Here is a 19,331-nt window from a genome sequence, read left to right on the forward strand (position 1 = left end):
TGTCACTAGTTGCATATCCTCCATCACAGGGGTTGCCAACATTTTCTTTAATAAATGTGGTGTAGTGCTTAGTGCTTAGGACATGGATCTGGTAATCCCAAATTCAAATCCTAACTGCCATGGAAATTTGCTGGATGATCTTGGGCCAGTCACAGACACTCAGCCTATCCTATTTCCCAGGGGTGTTGTTAGGATAAAACAGATAAGAGGAAACAATGTGAACAACTTTGGGTCCCCATTAGGGAGAAAGGCAGGTATGAGTGAAGTAAGTAAATAAATAGAGAGCTACTTCTGAGTAGTAAAAAATATTCTGAGCTACTCACCAAGTTTGGTACCTGTCCAGAAGCATAACATGGATTAGTCATTAGGAAGAGCACCAGAAATAAAGCTGTCAGCTGCTAAGCAGCACAGGAAAAAAAAATCCGATGTTTATTTTTTAAAAAGCACAGAGCATGTCTTTTTGCAATATTCTACTGAGTCCTCTAGGAGATGCATGAGCTGCTCTGCAGCAGCCAGTGAGTTACCTGTTGGAGACCTCTGCTCTATCACCAGTGTCTTATAATGTATAAAATTGTCCTCACGAAGAGCAACTGAGAACAGATGGGCGATTTGGAGGCAATCTATAACTCTTGGGGAACATTTAGAACTTTGAGGACAAATGGGGAACATTTGGGATTTTAGACTGCCCCATCTCTCCACCTGCAATCACTTCTGATATCATTTCATACTTCTTACCCCACCTGAATCTAGATCTTTCATGACTTTAAGAACTAGTACACAGCAAATAACATTAAGGTGTTAGCTGAGGGTAATAAGACACAAAGATCTCGAATGCATTCTGTGTATCATATGCATTTATTATAAATGTACCGAAAATAAACTAACATTTTGTGGAGTGTTATTTTAATATCTTTTTTATTTGGACCATTTAGAAATAATATTGCATACTTGATAGGCAGTAGAGGAATTAAAGGTTAGGATTAAAGGGAAGGAACTTCGAATCTTCAGGTTCTTGGTTGGCGCTAAGAATAACACGAAAAGGGTCGGTTTCCCCCTTGTGGCAAACTTTCATCATGCTCGTAATATAATAGCAGCAATCAGATTATCCTATGAGTGTGTCCGTTTGATGAACCCTTTAAAGTACGGCTTTTTTTCTTTTTCACGCTGGGGTCCTGCACGACAGGTAGACATACAGCAGATAAAGCGTGCAACTGTATCTGTATAACAGACACCTGTTCAGCTCCCCCCCTCCATAAAGTACGCATTATCTAGGATTTAGCCCCTTGGAAGGTACTTTCTAACTTCTCCCCGGTAAGTAGACTTCTCCCCCCTTTTGACAAGAGCGGACCCCAGAGATAGGAGAGAAAACAAGACAGCGGAAAAAGAGCAGAAATATGCGGAAAAACGTGTGAGTCCCAATAAGAAGCCGGAGAAGAGCTTGCCTTTTATCTCTTCCTGTTGTTGTTTTTCCCGTCGGGCGGCTCTGCTTCCGTATTGCCCACCGATGGTTTAAACTGCGTGAGTTACCAAAAGAACCTACAAAGAAATCGATTGAACCCCCCTTTCCCCTTTAAAATAAGAAGCAAACCACGCCATTGTTCCGCCCGCCAAAAGCCAGCCCTCGTTGTCATTTGCTGGCGCGACAGCCAATGGCAAGGCTGTTCCTGAGAGCGGGGTGAAGAGGTGTGGTCGGCGCGTGCAGGCGCCTTTTCCCGTTTCCTTTTCTTGCCTGGAACGTTGTGGAGGCCGCGCGGCGCGGCGGGTAGGCGCTGAGCTTCAATAGCGAGGCGGGCACGCGGTGGTGTGCCTCAGTGGGAGCTGTACGGGGTGCACAAATAGTTACTAAAGGAGACGAAGGAAGTTTTTGTGCGAAAGGGGTGGCAGCTAATATAGTCCTTACTGAATGAACAGAGAGCAGGTGGTAGGAAATAACAAACAGCCCTCTCACTAGGGTGGGTGGCACCTCCTTTTAGTGGCAATGCAGCCTCTAATGGAGGTGGTCAGAGGGGCTCTAATTCTCAAGTGAACAGCTAATTTCAAATCTCTCTATATTGCCTAAAGTAGTTAGCAGACTTCATATTCTACCATGTAAAAACATATAGGGATTATAATACAGTATAATATAATACAACAATATAACGGGAACAAAAAAGTATACGAAAATAAACCATCTCCTCAGTAGGGTCTGAATCTAGAAATTTTAATGTATTGTTTTGATTCTGATGATCATACAGTTTTTTGATTGGGGAGAATTTACACTCGGATCACAGACTGCTGCCTTTTTCTAGCATGGAGCTGTAGAGAAGAATTTCTTCAGTTAATTATGGCCTGCTAAATAGCTGGTAAATAGTGGGACTTTATCTAGTGCAGGTCTTGTATTTAGGATTACAGCATAGTTGCTGTTCCATTAAACCCCCTTTTTGCCAATACACTTTTAATGCATACCTGCGGGAATTCTCCCTCATGCTGGTAAGGGGTAGCTTTCAGCGTTAAAGGGGTATTAATTTGTGTGTGCAAGTTGAGGTTTCTAGATGAAGGTGTAGTGATTTGCTTTTCTAACAAGTAGGGCAGCTGATTGTGTGACTTAGTAAAATGGCAGATACAGGGTTGCCAGCTCCAAATTGGGAAATTCCTGGAGATCTAGGGGGTGAAACCTGGAGAAAGTGGGGTTTGGGAAGGGAAAAGACCTTGTCATGGCATAAATCCATAGAGTCCACCCCCAAAAGTAGCCATTTTCTCCAGGTGAACTGATCTCTGTGGCCTGGGGACCAGTTGTAATTCCGGGAGCTCTCCAGCCACTACCTGGGGGCTGGCAACCCTAGGCAGATACCTTGAAGTAAATTACACTCTACTGACTTGATCTACTCAGTTCAGATTGCATTTGCACTCTTTCAGTCCTATTTTATTCAAATGGTAATATTGGTGTGGATCACTTTATTTCTGTAACTCATTTTTAGGTATCTAAAGAAGGAATCCTGAAAATCTTGTTGGTCTCTAAGGTGCCGCTGGACTCAAATCCTTTCTGTAATTTGTATGCAGGATTAGCCGGTACCATTAAGATGGCATTACATATTGTAAAACCTTGAAAATGAACAAATAGGCAATAGCCTATTGTGTATGACATATTTTGTCCCTTTGAATAGTTGGCTTTAAATCTACTAATTTTGAGCTGGCTGGTTTTTCTACAGTTCTGGATTGGTTGTAAGTGGTATTTAGAGGCAAGGTTTCTGTGCCTCTGACAAATCAGCTACTTGAATGCTTGAGGTCTGGTATGTCTGTATGGTGTTAAAATACCTGGAATGTTATAGCTTAGTTCAACTGAAAAATAGTGACAATTCACAAATTCTTGTATTTTCTAGCATGCCATTCTGTATTTATTCACTGAGATAAAGCTAAAATCACTCTTGTGGATCACTGGTACTATGGAGTTGGGAGGAGGAATACAGCAGGTTAAGTCAAGAAGTGTTTTGGTGATTAGATGAAGGAAAACTTTCAAAGATCTTCTCATTACCTGCTAGCTGGAGGCTAGAGTCAGTATGACTAAATCTGTGAAGAGCATTGCTCATAGAGAATGGTAATTACATTCTCAGCTCTGTATTTGCAGGAATCTGGTGCCCAGCAAAGACAGGGAGGTTCTTCTGCCATGGGCTCTCCATCTACAAATGCCAAGATTCTGTATCGGAATTCCCGCCTGGTCCGTATGGTATTCCTGCAGCTCCATCGCCAGCAGAGGGCTAACTTATTCTGTGATGTTGTCCTGCGGGCAGAAGGTAACTAACTATCTTAGAACTGAAAAGAAATAGGGAAAGGGTGCTTTGAAGACGATGCCATATCACCTGGTTGCATAGAATATCTCTGCTGGGTCTATGAATTCTAAACACTGAGGTCAGTGAAAGGCTGATAGCTAGAATGTTGATACTGGCTCCTGAAAATGTCAAGTAGTGTTCTAGTCCAAACCAGTAGCTTAACTACATTGGTTCCAAAACTATCCATAATTCATGTTGCTAGAGTTGTAGCTTTCTTTATGAAGTTGTATGTGCCATTTAGATGGGACAGCCTCAAAATTGTTTTCAGTGATATGGCTCAGCCTTGACATATGTATAAAGTATTAAAATTGCCTCTGAGCATATTCAGGGTACCATTACCTCATTATTGAATAAGTACAGCCTATACCCAGTCCTCTGTTGTCAGTGGGCAGGGTTTGAAAGGAAAAGGGTGTAACTTCCATTACATGTGTTACCTGTTACTTTTTAACAGTATGCTTTACCCAAGGCTGAATTCGATTAGAAACCAATATATAGTGGACATAAAATGCAATCCTAACTAAACCAGTTCCCTTAATTTCAATTGAAGAAGTATAAGTATGTGTTGTACTCTTCTGTTGAAATTAAAGGGGGCGTCAAAGTATTTAACTGCAGCTGGATCATACCAATGAATGTTACACTTTTATGTGCCTTGACTGTGGTGGCGGTGAAAAGTACCATCAAGTAATAGAAGATTTATGGTGGCTCCTGCTAGGATTTTCAAGGCAAGAGGCTAACAGTTGTGGTTTGCCATTGCTTGCCTCTGCAAGCGCCTGGTCTTCTTTAGAGGTCTCTCAATTACTAACCAAGGCCAACCCTGCTTAGCTTCCAATATCTGACAAAATTAGGCTTGACTAGTAATGGGCAGCATATTACTGTAACTTGCATATTAGGCAACTAGTATTCTCGGTTTGTAACATTCCAGAGCCAGTGTGTAGTAATTAGAGTGTCGGACTAGGATCTGGGAGACCTGCCATGGAAACTTGCTGGTTGATCTTGAGCCAGTCACTCTTTCTTAGCCTAACCACCTTACCAGGTGGTTGTGATAATAAAATGAAGAAAAGATTGATGTAAGCCGCTTTGGATTCCGATTGTGGAAACAGTGGGATATAAATCTACTCCTGTTCCCAAGGATACAGGAACACAAATCTGAGTGTTTTTTCCTAAGCAAATTCTACTGAAACAAATCAGAGCATATTTACCCAAAGAAAGGTGTATCTGTGCAAGTATATGCTTTTCAATCATTTAAAGGCCATCCAGCAAGTTATTTTTGTTAACAACAGTTTCCTCAGAACTTGGAGTGGAGGATTGTGAGATAAGCTAAACTAATTCTTTTAGCATTATATTTTAATAACAGCAGATCCAGAAGGAATCATGGGAACAAATAGGCATTCCTAACTGAGCTCTGTACCTACAAACATTATAAAACAAAACTATCTGAAATTAAGTTTTCGTGTGTAAGGAAGAGAAAATGATACAGCTGCTTGGAAACGAAGTGCCTGAAAAATACCACTTGAGAAGTCCCAAGGAAATGCTTTATTAGGGGCTAGAGCACCTGGGGGTCACATCCTAGGGAATACCCTTTGTCAAGAGGGGTTTAGGTGATAACAGTGACATAAGGGATTATTTGCTGACACCATACCTTCTAATGATGATGTTATTTACAGGGGAGGCTGTTCCTGCCCACTGTTGTATCCTGTCAGCCTGCAGCCCCTTCTTCACAGAGCGTTTGAAGCGTGAGATGCCTCCCAAGGGTGGGCATAAGGTTGTGCTTGAGCTCCGGGGGCTGAAGATCGGGCCATTGCGTAAGTTAGTGGATTTCCTTTACACTTCTGAGATGGAAGTGTCTCGAGAAGAAGCCCAGGATGTACTTGCAACTGCCCGGCGGCTTCAAGTGTCAGAACTAGAATCATTACAGCTGGAGGGAGGAAAACTGGTAAAAAAAGCACTGGGCCGGCGTTTGAACCGAGAGTGCCTACAGCTCTCCAGTCCAATAACCATTCCAGAGGCAAGTCCGATGCAGTCTCCTCCTGTCTCTGGTGGAAGCTCCCTGACATCCCTCCTGCTTGCAAGAAAGCAGCATACAGCAGAGCAGCTTCCATGTACCAAAGGAATAGGTAATGGTAGCAATAAAATCCACAAAGAGACTGTCCAGGAAAAACCAGCAATGTTGAATGAAGACAAATACCAGATGCCTGAAGACCCAGCAGCTATGACCGAGTTCCTAAAATCAAAAGCTAAAAAACATCTTGCAAGTACAGTTACAAATATACTGGGCAGTGGGGAAAGTGTCAGTCTGCGTACTGAGCAGGGCAGGCCCAGAGACGAGCAAGGAATGGCTGGCTTGCAAGAGTCAAAAAAGATCAAGATCAGCCGTTCAAAACTCTCCTCACTGCATTTGCCCATGCCATGCACCACTGAAGATCATGATGTCATTGTTTCCAGCAAAACCTCAAAGTCCATTAAGCGCCTCTGGCGTAAGAAAAGTCCTCCTGTGAAGGATGAAGCCAAAGGAACAGAAGCAGTTAGCCATTTGCATGGCTTCTTGAGTCCCCCACCACTTCCAAAGGCTACTAAGATTAGAAAACGCAGCTCCAGTGAGCCAGCTCCCAGCTCAAATCATCCCCAAGAGGCTGGGCAGGTTGGCCGAGTGAAGCTGAGGAAGGTTATCAATGGCAGCTGCTGGGAGGTAGTGCAGGAGCCATCTGCTGCACAGAGAGCAGCAGATAGTGTGTGGGCTTTGACAAAGGAGGGCTCCCTGCCTCAATGTAGGCATCCTGAGCAAGAGGTAACAGCCAGACAACAGCATGCTAGCTCTACTAAACTTCTGCCTGCAAAAGCAAAGAGTTCTAGGGGTGTTGTGAACTTGGTTGAAGGAGATGGTGTTGGTGGGGACTCAAACCAGATGTTTATGCTAAACCAAATGGCTAAGAGTGAACAGTGTGACAACCTGGCTTCTGCTGGGGAGCTGGAACACATGCTGGATTTTCTCCCGGTAGATGATGCTGTTTCTGTTGGGGAGTCACAAGGCACCACTGTTCCAGAGGGCAAGCCTGCCTCAGGCCCTGCACCAAAAGCAAGTAATGCTTCACAAGGAAATGCTGGAACTGAGAAAAAACACTGGTGTTCTGCAGAAGTTTCAGTTTGCCCACAGTTGGTTAAGGAAGAAAAGTGTCCCCTGCAAGAAAAGCAAGGAACTCTTGGCTTAACAAATGGAGTTTCTTTTCTGGATCCTGTTCATGGTTGCCTTCCACTTGCAATATCTCAATCTAGTAATGATTGCGCTTCCTTGTGCAGCCTGACCTCTTCCCATCAGGAAAGCTGGGCAACTCATTGTCAGTTGGAGAATGGGGCTATAAGATTTGCTGCCCCGTTGCCCAGTCATGAGATCCAAGGGCTTCCCTCCTCTGGAGCAGCTTCCTCAAATGCAGAAACAAAGTCCCAAGCTCAAGTGTTGCTAAGGAGCCCGCTGCAGCATGACTTGGAGTGTAAGCTACCTCCTCACTTAGCCATCTTAGAAGAGGATGAGATAGATGTTGGTGGGATAGAGGAGTTCTTCCTTAATACTGAGTGTGTTCGGCCAGATCCCTCTCCAGTGTCTGAAAATGAGGTGGATGTTGTAAACTTGTGAATGTAGGCCTGGGGACAAGCAGATGCTTTAGGTCTGCAGTAATGCATGGTGGCTCCCAGCAAAACACCAAGTTCTGTGGCAAGTTGTAATAGGCTTGTGGTTAAAAACTATGCATAGTGTTAAGGTACTGGTTTAGATCGTATCTACCACAAGTGGAGGGTTCTCGCTGTGCTGAGACGAAAGCTTCCTCTGAAAAGAGGAGGGGAGAAGTTTGTCAGATTTATCACCACCGTTCAGCTTAATCGTGTGGCTGTCATGCTAAAACCCTTCAGGACTCCTAATGTGTAAGACAGTCCAGTGGGATTTCTGGGAATCTGATAGGTGGCATCTCACAGAGAAGATAAAATTTGAGGATAGGATATTACACTGAGAGAGGCCAAATTTAGGTGTTAAATTGCTTGCATTGGTTGGGTGTACTTCTACTTGCATTACTACAGCAGCAATGCCAATATTCTCCTCTCCTGCCCCCTTAGAGCCTACCTTGGTAGCTAAGGTTGTTCTCTGATACATTTCCCCAGTAGTGGCTGATGCTTTGGCTATTCTTTAGCAGCTCAGAAGCAATTTGAATAGGGAGCTGCCCATCTGGAAACGTTAAGGCTCCTCCTGATTTTTTTTATCAGTGGTACTTACTTTATTCTATGGTAGCCAGTAGTAGTATAGGTTTGTTTATATATTCAGATGTATTATCCTTTTTTCTATCATGCTTAGAACCATAATGGCCTACCTTAATCAAAGTTCCATTGCTTGAGTATTGGACAGCTTGTCCTATAGTATTCAGAGGCTGATCCAGTAAGCTATTTACTCTTGCTGGTTTTCCGTGTTTTGTCTAGAGAAGGTACTCTAGAGGTTTAGTGTTCAAGTCCCTTTTTCCCAATTGAAACAGTCTCCCTTGTGTTTACAGCTTCTTCAGAGAGGTGTACTCAAGTGCAGTGAGCCGTATCTCCATGATCCTGTACCAAATGCTAAAGCTCTCAATGTATGGATCTAAGAACATTCTGAAGAGCAGATGGCACACAGAATGGAATAAATGTTGTGTTTTGTTAAAAAAATGACTAGTGCTCGTTTTAGTTTCTAAATTGGAATTTAAGATCCAAGCTACCCATGACATGGAGCAGTGATCAGACCCTCCAAGGTGTAATTTAATTGCAAAAATAAACTGGGGAGGAGCAAGTCCCCCCTTCTTGCTTCTTCACTGAAAATGGTCCCCCAGAACTGGCATAAAATGGCTTCCCCACTAGAGCTTAAGAACAGCTTGGGTCAGGGGAGAAGAGATGAACCTAGATATCTCTTGCATATTACCTGCCTTTTCTGGAAAATCAGAATAGTGATCAAATCCTTAACAGCAGAAAAGGCTTGCCTCTTGCTGAGAATGACAAGTGCCTGCTTGACATTGATCTAGAAAGTAATGTTTGAACCCACACAAGCCTGGACCAATACCAGTCTCTGTCCCAACATCTTGTGAGTGGAATAGAATTAAACAAGACAAATAAGGTATCATTACATTACAAAGTTGAACTTTATTGAAAATTTCTCAAGCAAAAAGACCTGAAAGTAAGAAGATGGGAAACAGCATTATCTGGAACATCTTGTTTGTGAAGGAAGAGCAACGACTTCAGAGAAATGACTGAGGTTTGCAATTTACCCCATTTAGTCATACCCCATCATAAATGCTCCAACTCACAGGGGATGATGTCCTATGGAGAAAAATAGCCATTAGCCAAAGATCTTGTTTCTTAAACCACTAATGCATCTCTCCCATGTGTTGCCAAGTATATTCAACACCTGCTGGCCTGCGTCCTACTACAGATCCACAGAGCAAGTTACAGACAAAATTAAGTAGGTAGCATTAAAACAAGCCCTCTACTTTTAGAGCATAACACCAGCTAAAAGTTAATACAAGCTGAATGCTGATATTTCAGAGTCATCTTCAGCTGGTGGCAGAAAACTAAGAGGGGTTGGGACAGCTGAACATCTGGGAGAGTAATCCAGAGTAATACTGCTATCAAGGCCTGCTAGCCACTTAGATTTTAGATGGAGACTTCAGCAACCTCCGTCATGGTTTTGTGTAGGTGTTAAAACAGGATGGAATATACACTGAACTTGCATACTGCAGTAAAGGATGGAAGAGTAGTCCTTCAGTTTTTTTCTTGGATTCTGCCTCCCACCCCTGAATCAGACTGCTATAGACAAGCTGTAAGATTATGACTATACTCGTAACAAAGCACATTGTGTGGAAACAATACCACGGGCTCTGGAAAGGGCAGGGCTGGCGGGCCAGGCATTGCCACCTCTGCTGTGCCCTGATCAGGGTGGGGTGAAGGCAGGCGGCCGGGTCTGTTATTGCCCCCTCCCGAGCACCCTGATGAGGGGGCAGACACCCTGGAACGCTCCTGCACCTGGCAGCCACTCGGTTCGGCCATGTTCAAGTCGAACTGGACAGCTGGGGCTGCAGGAGCGCTGCTGGGCTGGGGGGGAGCACACAGTTTGGTGTGCTCCGGTGGCTGGAGGTGTGGAGAGCAGGAAGGGAGAGAAGAGTAGGCAGTGGGGTGGGCTGCTGCACCTGCCAGCTGCCCAGTTCGGCTCCATTCGAGCTGAACCCAACAATTGGCAAGTGCAGGGTGGGCGAGGGGGAGGGGAGAAGATAAGCAAGGAGAAGTCAGGCAGCAGAAGGCTGGCAGGTGTGGTGCGCTGTGGGGGCAGGGAGGGCAAGGGGAGAAATCTGGCAGGCGTGGTGTACACAGCGGGGGCAGGGGAGCAGACAGCATGGCGTGCTCCCTCTCTGGCCTCCTTGGCAAGCCCTGTTGCCGAGACTCATCCCCGCTAGAGGTGTGCGAGAGTGCCCCTGTGCAGTGGAATTGAGGTGAACATGTCGGGAACACGTTTTTTCTTTTATAGGTATAGATGACCTAAAAAGTTTACATCAGTGCATTCATTTTTCTCACACTCAAGGTCCAACTAATTGCAATGTTCCTGTATACTAACTAGTCTCCAAGCCTTTCAGTACACCGTGACTGCTTATTCCATCCTGAGCCGTTTGCTGACCCTTCCTGCAAGTCATCCAGAGGCACACTATGGTCTAGATCACATAGGCCAATATGTAGTGGGCTGAAGTACCCTTACAGTAGAGGGTGAATTCGCAATAGGTTTCTACTTGTAGAGACATGGAGTAGTTACTTTGACGGCTCCCAATCCTCCACCATAGCTTCTCTGGGGAATCAGTAAAGTGCTAGAAAGGTCTAACCCACTAATACAGTTGCTCTGTGCTAACTCAATACTACATTACTGTTTTAAGTTCTTACTACTAAACTGGAGCAGGAAGTGGGGCTGAGACATGGGCCAGGCAGAATATGAAGCCTGGCCCATGTCTCAGCCCCACTTCCTGCTCCAGTTTAGTAGTAAGAACTTGAAACAGTAATGTAGTATTGATTTAGCACAGAGCAACTGTATTAGTGGGTTAGATCTGTCCAGCACTTTACTGATTCCCAACAACTGTTAGAACAAAACACTTGTTTGTTGCATGAGCTTACCTTTGACAATCCTGTTCATTATTCAAAGCTGCCCTTCAGACTTTCAACCACCTTGTTTGGTTCTGGAAACTTTAGCTTGCGTGGTGGCCCCTTGTTAAGGCCGCTCCATAACTCCACCTCTAAAAGCAATAATGGCAGATGGCAGTTACCAACAGCCATTGCATTGCATTATGGGACACAAATGACAATCGCATCAAGAAATCAGTTCCTTCTGCCAAGTTCTTGGTAACTCAGACTGTATGCATTCATGAAGCAGCCAGTTACCTCCACAAAGAAAAGCTATCAAGAGCAGGTCAGTAGCAGCACCTGAGATGCATTTCCCAGGGCACTTGTTCTCATGTCAGGAGACATTTCTACAAGATGGGTCTGGAAGCATGTGAAGTGATGAGAAGGGATAACCACACTATGATTACTAAATCAAAAAGCCATTATGCTAGGCCAGACCACAGAGTGTTCTGCCCCCTCCCCCCCGTTGCCAAAGAAAACAGAAAACAAAGACTCCACACAGGGACTGCAGGAACTCAATAACATATGCCACACCCCTTGGTCGGGCCAAAATGGCCAGGATTCGGCTGCTGCCAGATGGGGGAGTGTTTCCCCACCTGGCAGTGGCCCGATCAGGAGAGTTTTGCCCCCAATCCAGGCCAAAACAGGCTCAAAACGGCCATTTTGGGCACATTTTGGCCTGGATCAGGCCCAAAACAACCCGGGTTGGGTTGGTGCTGGGCAGGTGAGGGGTCCCCCACCAGGCACCGACCCAATCCTGGTGGTTTTGGTCCTCATTGCGGCCGAAAAGGGTCCCAAATGGACAAAAACAGCCTGGACCAGATCAGTGCCGGGCAGGGGAGGGGTCCCCCACCTGGCACTGACCAGATCCCAGCAGTTCTGGCCCCGATCCCAGCAGAAAATGGATCAAATGGCCGGACGTGGCCATTTTGAGCCATTTGGTCCAGGACTGGGGCTGAAAAGGACAGAATCTGGTCAGAGCTGAGTGGGGGGAAGTCTCCCCTGCCCAGCACTGACCCGGTCCAGGCCCCTTTGGCCCCGATCCGGGCAAAAATGGCCATTTTGGGCCTGTTTTGGCCAGGATTGGGGCCAAAATGGCCGGGACCGTGTTCGTGCCGGGCGGGGGATGCCCCCCCACACCCAGCACAGACCCAGTCCAGGCCATTTTGGCCCTGATCCAGGCCAAAATGGACCCAAAATAGCTGAAAATGGCCATTTTTGACCCGTTTCAGTCAGGATTGGGGACGAAATGACCTGGACTGGGTTGGTGCCAGGTGGGAGAAGCCTCCCCTGCCCAGCACTGACCCGATCTGGGCTGTTTCGGCCCCATTCCAGGCCAAAATGGCCAACAATGGCCATTTTGGGCTCGGATCGGGGCTGAAATGGCCGGGATAGCCTCTGTGCCAGCCCAGCACCGATTCAATCCGGGCCTTTTTGGTACTGATCTGGGCCAAAATGGGCCCCAAATGGCCATTTTTGACCCGTTTCGGCCTGGATCGGGGCTGGAACTGGGTCGGTGCTGGGTGAGGGAGGCTCCCCCTGCCTGGCACCGACCCGATCATGGCCGTTTCGGCCCCAATCCGGTCCGTTTCGGCCCTTATCCAGGGCTGAAACTGGTCCAAAATGGCCAAAAATGAATCCTTTGTCAAGCAAGGGTCTGTCTCCCAAGATGGCAAAGTAGTCACTGTTACCGCACATCGCCTAACGTGGAAATAAACTATATTATCTCTGAAAAGTTATGGTTCCCTATCAGACAAATGAATTATTAGCAAATGTACAGCTGTTAGAGTGTAAGCTACTTATATTAAAGCAGCAAGATTCAAGTGTAGTAGCATATTAAAGACCAGCAATCCCTTGGATAATCTGCTACAAGATAGACCCAAATGAAATAACAATGCCACTGGTGATCACATACAGTTCTCAAACCAGTTCAATGCATCATTAAAGACTTGCAACCTATGGCGGACAATGATTACTCTCACAAGCATTGGAAACCAAACCTTTTCTTGCCCACAGGCAGCCCCTAACCTTCAACAATTCCTTACTCACAATAATGTACTTCCTGACATGGATTCTGGGACCAGGGCCTGCAATAAACCAAGATGCCAACTCTGTCCCCATATTCACTCCGACAACACAATTTCACAACAGCAGCCATACCATCTCAGGTTCATTTACTTGTTCGTCGTCCAATGTTATAAATGCTATCAAGTATTAGCAGTGCCCTTCCACTCTCTACACTGGACAAATAGGCGAGTCCCTACGCAAAAGAATAAATGAACATAAATCTGACATTAAAAAGCACAACACCAAAAAAGCAGTGGGAGAACATTTTAATTTTTAAGGACATTCCATTGCTGACCTATAAGTGATTGTCCTTAGAGAAGCTACAAGGGAAGATTACAATGTGAGATCGCTGAAACTGAGTTCATTCACGGATAGAGACATAAGATTCTTATCTCACTGCAGATGCTAATTTCTGCCATCATCAAGCTGCACTGTACCTTTGCATCCTGACATTCTTCTTTGCAACACCCAGTCCACCTTCCAGATGGGAAACAAAGGATCAGGAATCTCCATTACTACTTGTATCTGATGAAGGTAGCTTTGACTCTCAAAAGCCGAGAAAATCTTATTGGTCTTTAAGGGGCTACTGGACTCAAATGTTGCTCTAATGCAGAGCATTATGGTTACCCACCAGAAAGTTACATTAAGACATGATCATGGAAAAAGTGACTGATCATATTTACATTCCATGAATTCCAAATACAACATTTGTATTCTTGGAAAGGGTCTGCTCTTCCCCTATGCCAAGGCTAGTGACAAATGAGGAACACAAACCACTGCCCATACCCTACAGCCCAAGACTTCAGACCTGAGAAGAGATTATAGGCCACCTTTCTCATTGAGATCCAAGGGGGATTACATAGTGCAAAGGAAATAAAATCAACATCTAGACTATTCACTGAGCAAAATATAGTGATCAGCACAAGGACATTGAGTGACCAGATACAATAGGCTACGGTGGTAGAAAATTTGAAAACAAACATAAAGCTGAGCAGAGAGATGAAATCTTTCTGAAACAAAGCGTAACTAATTAATATATTTAGTAACACAAACTTCTCAGTAGGAACATATCAACATCAGCAGACAGTACCCAAGAGCAGTCTATAGTCCCTGTCCCTACCAAGGCATCTCTCTGAGCAATTTCTTATGACACAGCCCTATAATCTGAGTAGAAAGCCCTCCTGAGCAATTCAGTTTTGCAAAATTTGCTGAAAGCCAGGAGATGGGATCTTTCTTGACCTTCTCAGGCAGGTCATTACATAAGGTGAGGGATACCACAGAAAAAGCATGTGTACGGCCAGCTGTTGATTTTGACTAACTGCAGGGTGGTATCTGTAGAAGCCCTGTTCAGATGAGAAGCTGCTGTGGTAGAACATGGAGAGACAGTTGCAAAGATACGAGAGTCCAAAGCCATGAAGGGCTTAGATTGTGATAGTCGTGACCTTGAATTGAGCCTGGTAAATGATGGACAACCAATGGAGAGACTGCAGAATGGGAGTGATAGGCATGCTCTGTCTAGCTCTTGAGAGTAAACAAGCTACATCATTCCACACCAGCTGGAGTCTGAGTCAACTTTGAGGGGAGACCCATGTAGCATGCATTATAGTAGTCTAGTCTCAATGTTACTGTGGCATGAATCTAGGTGCCCAGATTAGGCATATCAAGGTAGGGGGCCATCTTTCAGGCAAGTTTGAGTTGGGAGAAGACTTTTTTTCCCAGGTGCATTTACTTGCTTATCTAGCAACAGTGCTGGGTCCAGTATAACCCACTACACTGTTAACTGAGTCAGCCAAGATCAACTGGAACCCATCAAAGTTTGTAAGCACAATGTCCTTCAAGATATCTGCCTTTCCAACCAGTGTCTCTTCTTGTCTGGGTTCAATTTCAATTTGTTTACTTTACAGGGTCTCCTGCAGGTGCCACCCTGCACCTTGGCAAAATCAACAGCAACCCATACACGGGCTTTCTCTGTGGTGGCCCCCACCCTATGGAATGGCCTGCCCGAGGAGATCAGGAGAGTCCCCACTCTCCTGGCTTTCGGCAAACGATGAAAAACCGAATTATTCAAAAAGATATTGTAGGGAGATCTCAGATGAGCCACTAATGAGTTAGGAACCATAGACTTTACTACTATGTTGCATTGGATTCCTACTAATGCTATGTCTTTGTGAACTTTTACTTATTTACCCTATGGCATCACTTATGGAAATGTTCCTGATACTGACTGTATCAGTATCATACTGATACTGTTCCTGATACTCACAGTGTAATCCACCTTGAGTCTCAGTGAGAAAGGCAGACAATAAATAAATAAATTGAATTAATGAATTAATGAATGAATGAGCAAGCAGCAATTCAGAACTTCTACTGCATCACCAGCTGATTTGAATAGCAAGATATAGAACTGGGTATCATCTGCATATTGAATTCTCCTAAAGGCTTTACACAGAGGTTGAATAACATGAGGGATAAAATTCTGCTTTGCAGAACCCAAGATAATTCCCACACAGAAGGCAGCTGTTTTTCAATAGCAACTCTTTGAGTCCATTCCATTAGGAAGGATTTAAACCAGTCCAAGGCACAACCCGCCCCCAAACACCTCAACAGAATGGTGTGGTCTACTGCCTGCTCCTGATACTTCAACTTTTGTCCAATACTCTAATGGACAGCAGGCATACACAGTGTTGGAAATACAATGTCTTGTGTACAGAGAAGGCAGAAGACAAAGAATACCTGCAGGGGGCAGCAGGTCTGACAGATAGATAACAGGATCGGATCCTTCTTCTGTCCTTGCATGTCTCCAGATTGGAATTCTTAGGCTACTTCCTACTTCTTCCTGGAAGTTCCTCTCTCCCTGTTTACTGAAGTAGTTAGTAGTATCTATTCTAGCAGTTAGTATCTATTCTATTTCTCTGCTTTCTATCAAACTCTTCATTCACTTCTTAATCAGACTCAAGATCATTCCTAATATATACCAGATCCTACACATAGAACTTCATTAACTGTCCTCCTGTAAGTCCTCTAGAATGCACCAAGGCCTTGTGAGAGTCAGGGTTTTCTCTCACTTGGGTACAGAGAAAAAAAACAGGAGGGATCTCTCTCATTGCTTGGTCCCTGCCATTGCCTCTCCAGGCTGTAACACAAATTAGAGCAGAGCTCTAAGAGGATTTGTTTCTGAGCGTTCTGTTCACCACAAGCCCCTGGTGGTGGATTTGTGGAAGCCTGGTTACACGTATTCTAGGCAGGTTAATTCCCACAATATTCCTCCCATTGCCAAACCTCCTGTGAAGAATTCACTTACTTGTGCCATCCCCTTTCAGTAGAACCACCTCAAAGCTATTTCTGCGTGGCTTCTTGGGGTTGATCTCCATGGTGAGGTCAGGAAATGCCTGGTGCAAGGCTTGGCCAACAGCATCAGCATGGCGCCCATAAACGCGTCAGCTTTTACTGTGGACAAAGGGGAGAATTTATTTTTCCCAAATCACAGAAAGACCCTGTCATTATTTGAAAGTGTCAAAACCGAATCCAACTCAATGGTTTGTCTCCCTAGGAGAAAGGTCTCTCCAACCATGGTTAACAGTGGTTTTTACCTCACCCTGACTCCATTGCTCAGAAAAGATCTTGTATTTGCCCTTACTTCACGAAAGGAAGTTTCCATTTCAAAAGCACCTATGTTTTTTCACATGAACAAACCCCAGGAAGGAAAGCAGCACGGTATAGCCTGATCTTGTCACCTCTTGGAAGCTAAGCAGGGTCAGTACTTGGATGGGAGACCACCAAGCAAGACTCTGTGGAGGAAGGCAATGGCAAACCACCTTTGCTTCTCACTTGCCTTGAAAGCCCCTTGCTGGGGCTGCCATCAATCACTTGTGACTTGATGGCACTTTACACACACACATGAAAAGACCCTAACATATAAATGGCATGGCTATTAGTAAAAAGATTGCCCCCCTACTTATATGTTTTGTTGGAAAGGAAATAAAAAACACTCATCTATTGGTACAATTTGTACAGAGCATTTTTGTATAACAGAATCCCTTACACAAGGTGATCCTTTAGCATAGGACCCTTTTCCAACAATCTATTTGCTTCGTTTATACCCTACATATCTTTCCAAAGGGAACTTAAAGTGGCATACAACATTCTCCCATTCTCCAATTTACTGTCACAACAACCCTATGAGGTTGGTTAGGCTGAGAGTGTGCAACTGGCCCAAGGTCACTCAGTAACTTTCCACAGTACAGAGAGGATTCAGACCTGGGTTTCCAAGATCCTAACTGACACTCTAACCACTACACCATGCTAGAGACTGATACTCACCAGTGTTCAATCACCACATGAGGGCCATATCCCTCACTCTTCTTCAGTTTCTTGGGAGACTGGTCAGCCCCATTGGACTTTGCAGCTTTTACTGCAGGGGCAGCTGCCTTCCTTTTCCGTCCTTTACGAGGCATTCTACTTGAAGAACAAAAGCCAGTGCAGGAGAATAAGCCAAACAATATCCCATGTGTTAGGTTTCTCAGTTGGAAGGCATAGCAATCCAAAATAAGGTATGACAAGACATAGGAGAAGGGGCAAGGGAACAAAAATTAGAATAATAAACTTATCAGAAACTAACAAACAGAAATCATAGGCAGGGAGGGCAGGCACTGGGGAAGGTTCTATTAATGGCGTTAAAAGGTAAAGCGTTATCGACCCTTTTTCAGGTTCATTTGTGTGTTTACAGACGGCCTTTCAAGCAAGGAGAGATTTTTACCATTTCCCCATCATTCGGCTGATCAGTTTGAATTATAAATGGAGAATATTAAAACAGATTCCTCAAGCCGAAACTATTTATTATTATGATCGAAAAACGTCTGAACTCCTCCATCCTCGAACTGAGAAAAGCGGATGCCTCCCAACAACAGAGCGGGGGGAAAACAAAGGGAGCAATAAAGCCAGCCTACAGAAATAAAAATAATGGCGGCTTCCAGACACAGAGGTTTAAGGTTCAGCAGAACAGGATGTGAGCGACATAGAATCATAGATTTCTACAGAACTGAGCACGAAAAAAAAAACCCATTCAGCACAATCGCTTTATTACCGACACGGCGTTGTTGGAAACATTTCTGCCCAGTTCCACAGCGGAGCTCTCCTTCCGTCGTCAATACTTGGAATGATAAGACCACAAATTATAGGAAGCCTCCATATACAAGTTCTTCAATATAGCAAAACCACGTTACCTTCCTTTTTTGTTGTTTTTTCCCCTTTCCAAGGCCCGAGGCACGTGCAGTTTCCTCGCCACGCTTAGAACGTAAACGTGACCGCGATTTCAGCCATTCACACGGGGGAAGAATCTACGAAATAAACAATGAAGCAACAAAAAAACCACAATGCAGCCACCTTGCAGCACTGCCCTCGGAGACACATGCGCCTTGTGCACATTCAACCGCCCACTATCGAAAAGGTGACAATCGCTATTTTACTGCAACTGTTAACCCCCTTTAAAGAAATGGTTCCGTCCGCCCTGCTATAAATTCTGCACTCTTTAACCGCAGCTCTACAAGAATTAATCGTTGTCTGGCTGCGGCAGTCAGAATGCAAGCCAATCGTCGAGACGCCCATCTGCAAGATGGAGAAGCTGGGCCCTGAAGGCTCTGGTGAAATGGCCTTCGGCGTGTGCTGACTGCTTTTGAATTAAGCTCTGAATTACCTGTTCCACATCTATGCTGAACTAAAACCTTTAAGGTCTATTCTTGCGGTTTTGCTGTACGAGACTACTCCTCTACACCCTGCGAGGCAGGTTAAGCTGTTCCTTTCTCTTGAATCCTCCGTATCATTTCTCACTCAGCTATTATGCTAAATGGCCATGGATTGTTTATCATGTAGACTTCCGTTGTTGGAACGCTTCTCTTTGCACCTCCCACATCCCCACAAGTCTTTTACACGGAGCCTAACCCTCCCACGTATTTGTGTTTCTCCCTCTGCCCCTTCCACGCATTGAATAAGCAATGTAATCTATCAATACAAGCTATTACTCTTTCAACTATCTTATGAAATTAAGAGCTGTGTTATCAGGTAGAAAACATCCAAAATGTACATATGTTGCCTCCATTACGTTTTAACTTCCTATAGTATGGGACCAAAATAGATTAGCTTGCTCTTCACTACAGCAGAGCAAAACGAAATAAAACTACTGCTACTTCCATTTATCCAGATTTCTTCCTGCTTGGACAAATTTTCTGTTCAAATACCATGGCTGTAGTCTTACAAAGCCAAAATCTGTAAAAGTTGTAAGACTATGTGTGCACTCTCCAG

At 44.7% G+C, this 19,331-nt stretch overlaps 2 protein-coding genes across 6 annotated transcripts; one reads left to right on the forward strand and one right to left on the reverse strand.

The window, feature by feature from the left end:
* The first annotated feature begins 1,730 nt into the window (after positions 1-1,730).
* BTBD18 (BTB domain containing 18) lies at positions 1,731-7,434 on the forward strand. The gene is made up of 4 exons (XM_054970040.1): positions 1,731-1,762; positions 3,605-3,770; positions 5,471-6,883; positions 7,235-7,434. Exons 2-4 carry the CDS (start codon positions 3,644-3,646, stop codon positions 7,432-7,434), a joined length of 1,740 nt encoding a protein of 579 aa, XP_054826015.1. The 5' UTR covers positions 1,731-1,762; positions 3,605-3,643.
* Positions 7,435-8,926: 1,492 nt separating this feature from the next.
* SELENOH (selenoprotein H) lies at positions 8,927-18,911 on the reverse strand. Of its 5 annotated transcripts, none has more exons than XM_054972902.1 (6): positions 18,727-18,911; positions 18,257-18,370; positions 17,355-17,489; positions 16,336-16,481; positions 10,962-11,080; positions 8,927-9,128 (listed from the first exon to the last, which is right to left on the reverse strand). In XM_054972902.1, the coding sequence occupies exons 3-5, from the start codon at positions 17,486-17,488 to the stop codon at positions 10,980-10,982; spliced, it is 381 nt and encodes a 126-aa protein (XP_054828877.1). In that variant the 5' UTR covers position 17,489; positions 18,257-18,370; positions 18,727-18,911; the 3' UTR covers positions 8,927-9,128; positions 10,962-10,979. The 5 variants fall into 5 exon arrangements, with proteins under 5 accessions (XP_054828877.1, XP_054828878.1, XP_054828879.1 ...); XM_054972903.1 differs by having other exon boundaries at positions 17,355-17,492; XM_054972904.1 differs by lacking the exon at positions 18,727-18,911 and adding an exon at positions 18,500-18,521.
* Between the last annotated feature and the right edge of the window lie 420 nt (positions 18,912-19,331).

This window comes from Eublepharis macularius, chromosome 2 (assembly GCF_028583425.1).
Source record: "Eublepharis macularius isolate TG4126 chromosome 2, MPM_Emac_v1.0, whole genome shotgun sequence".
NCBI classification, from domain to species: Eukaryota; Metazoa; Chordata; class Lepidosauria; order Squamata; family Eublepharidae; genus Eublepharis; species Eublepharis macularius.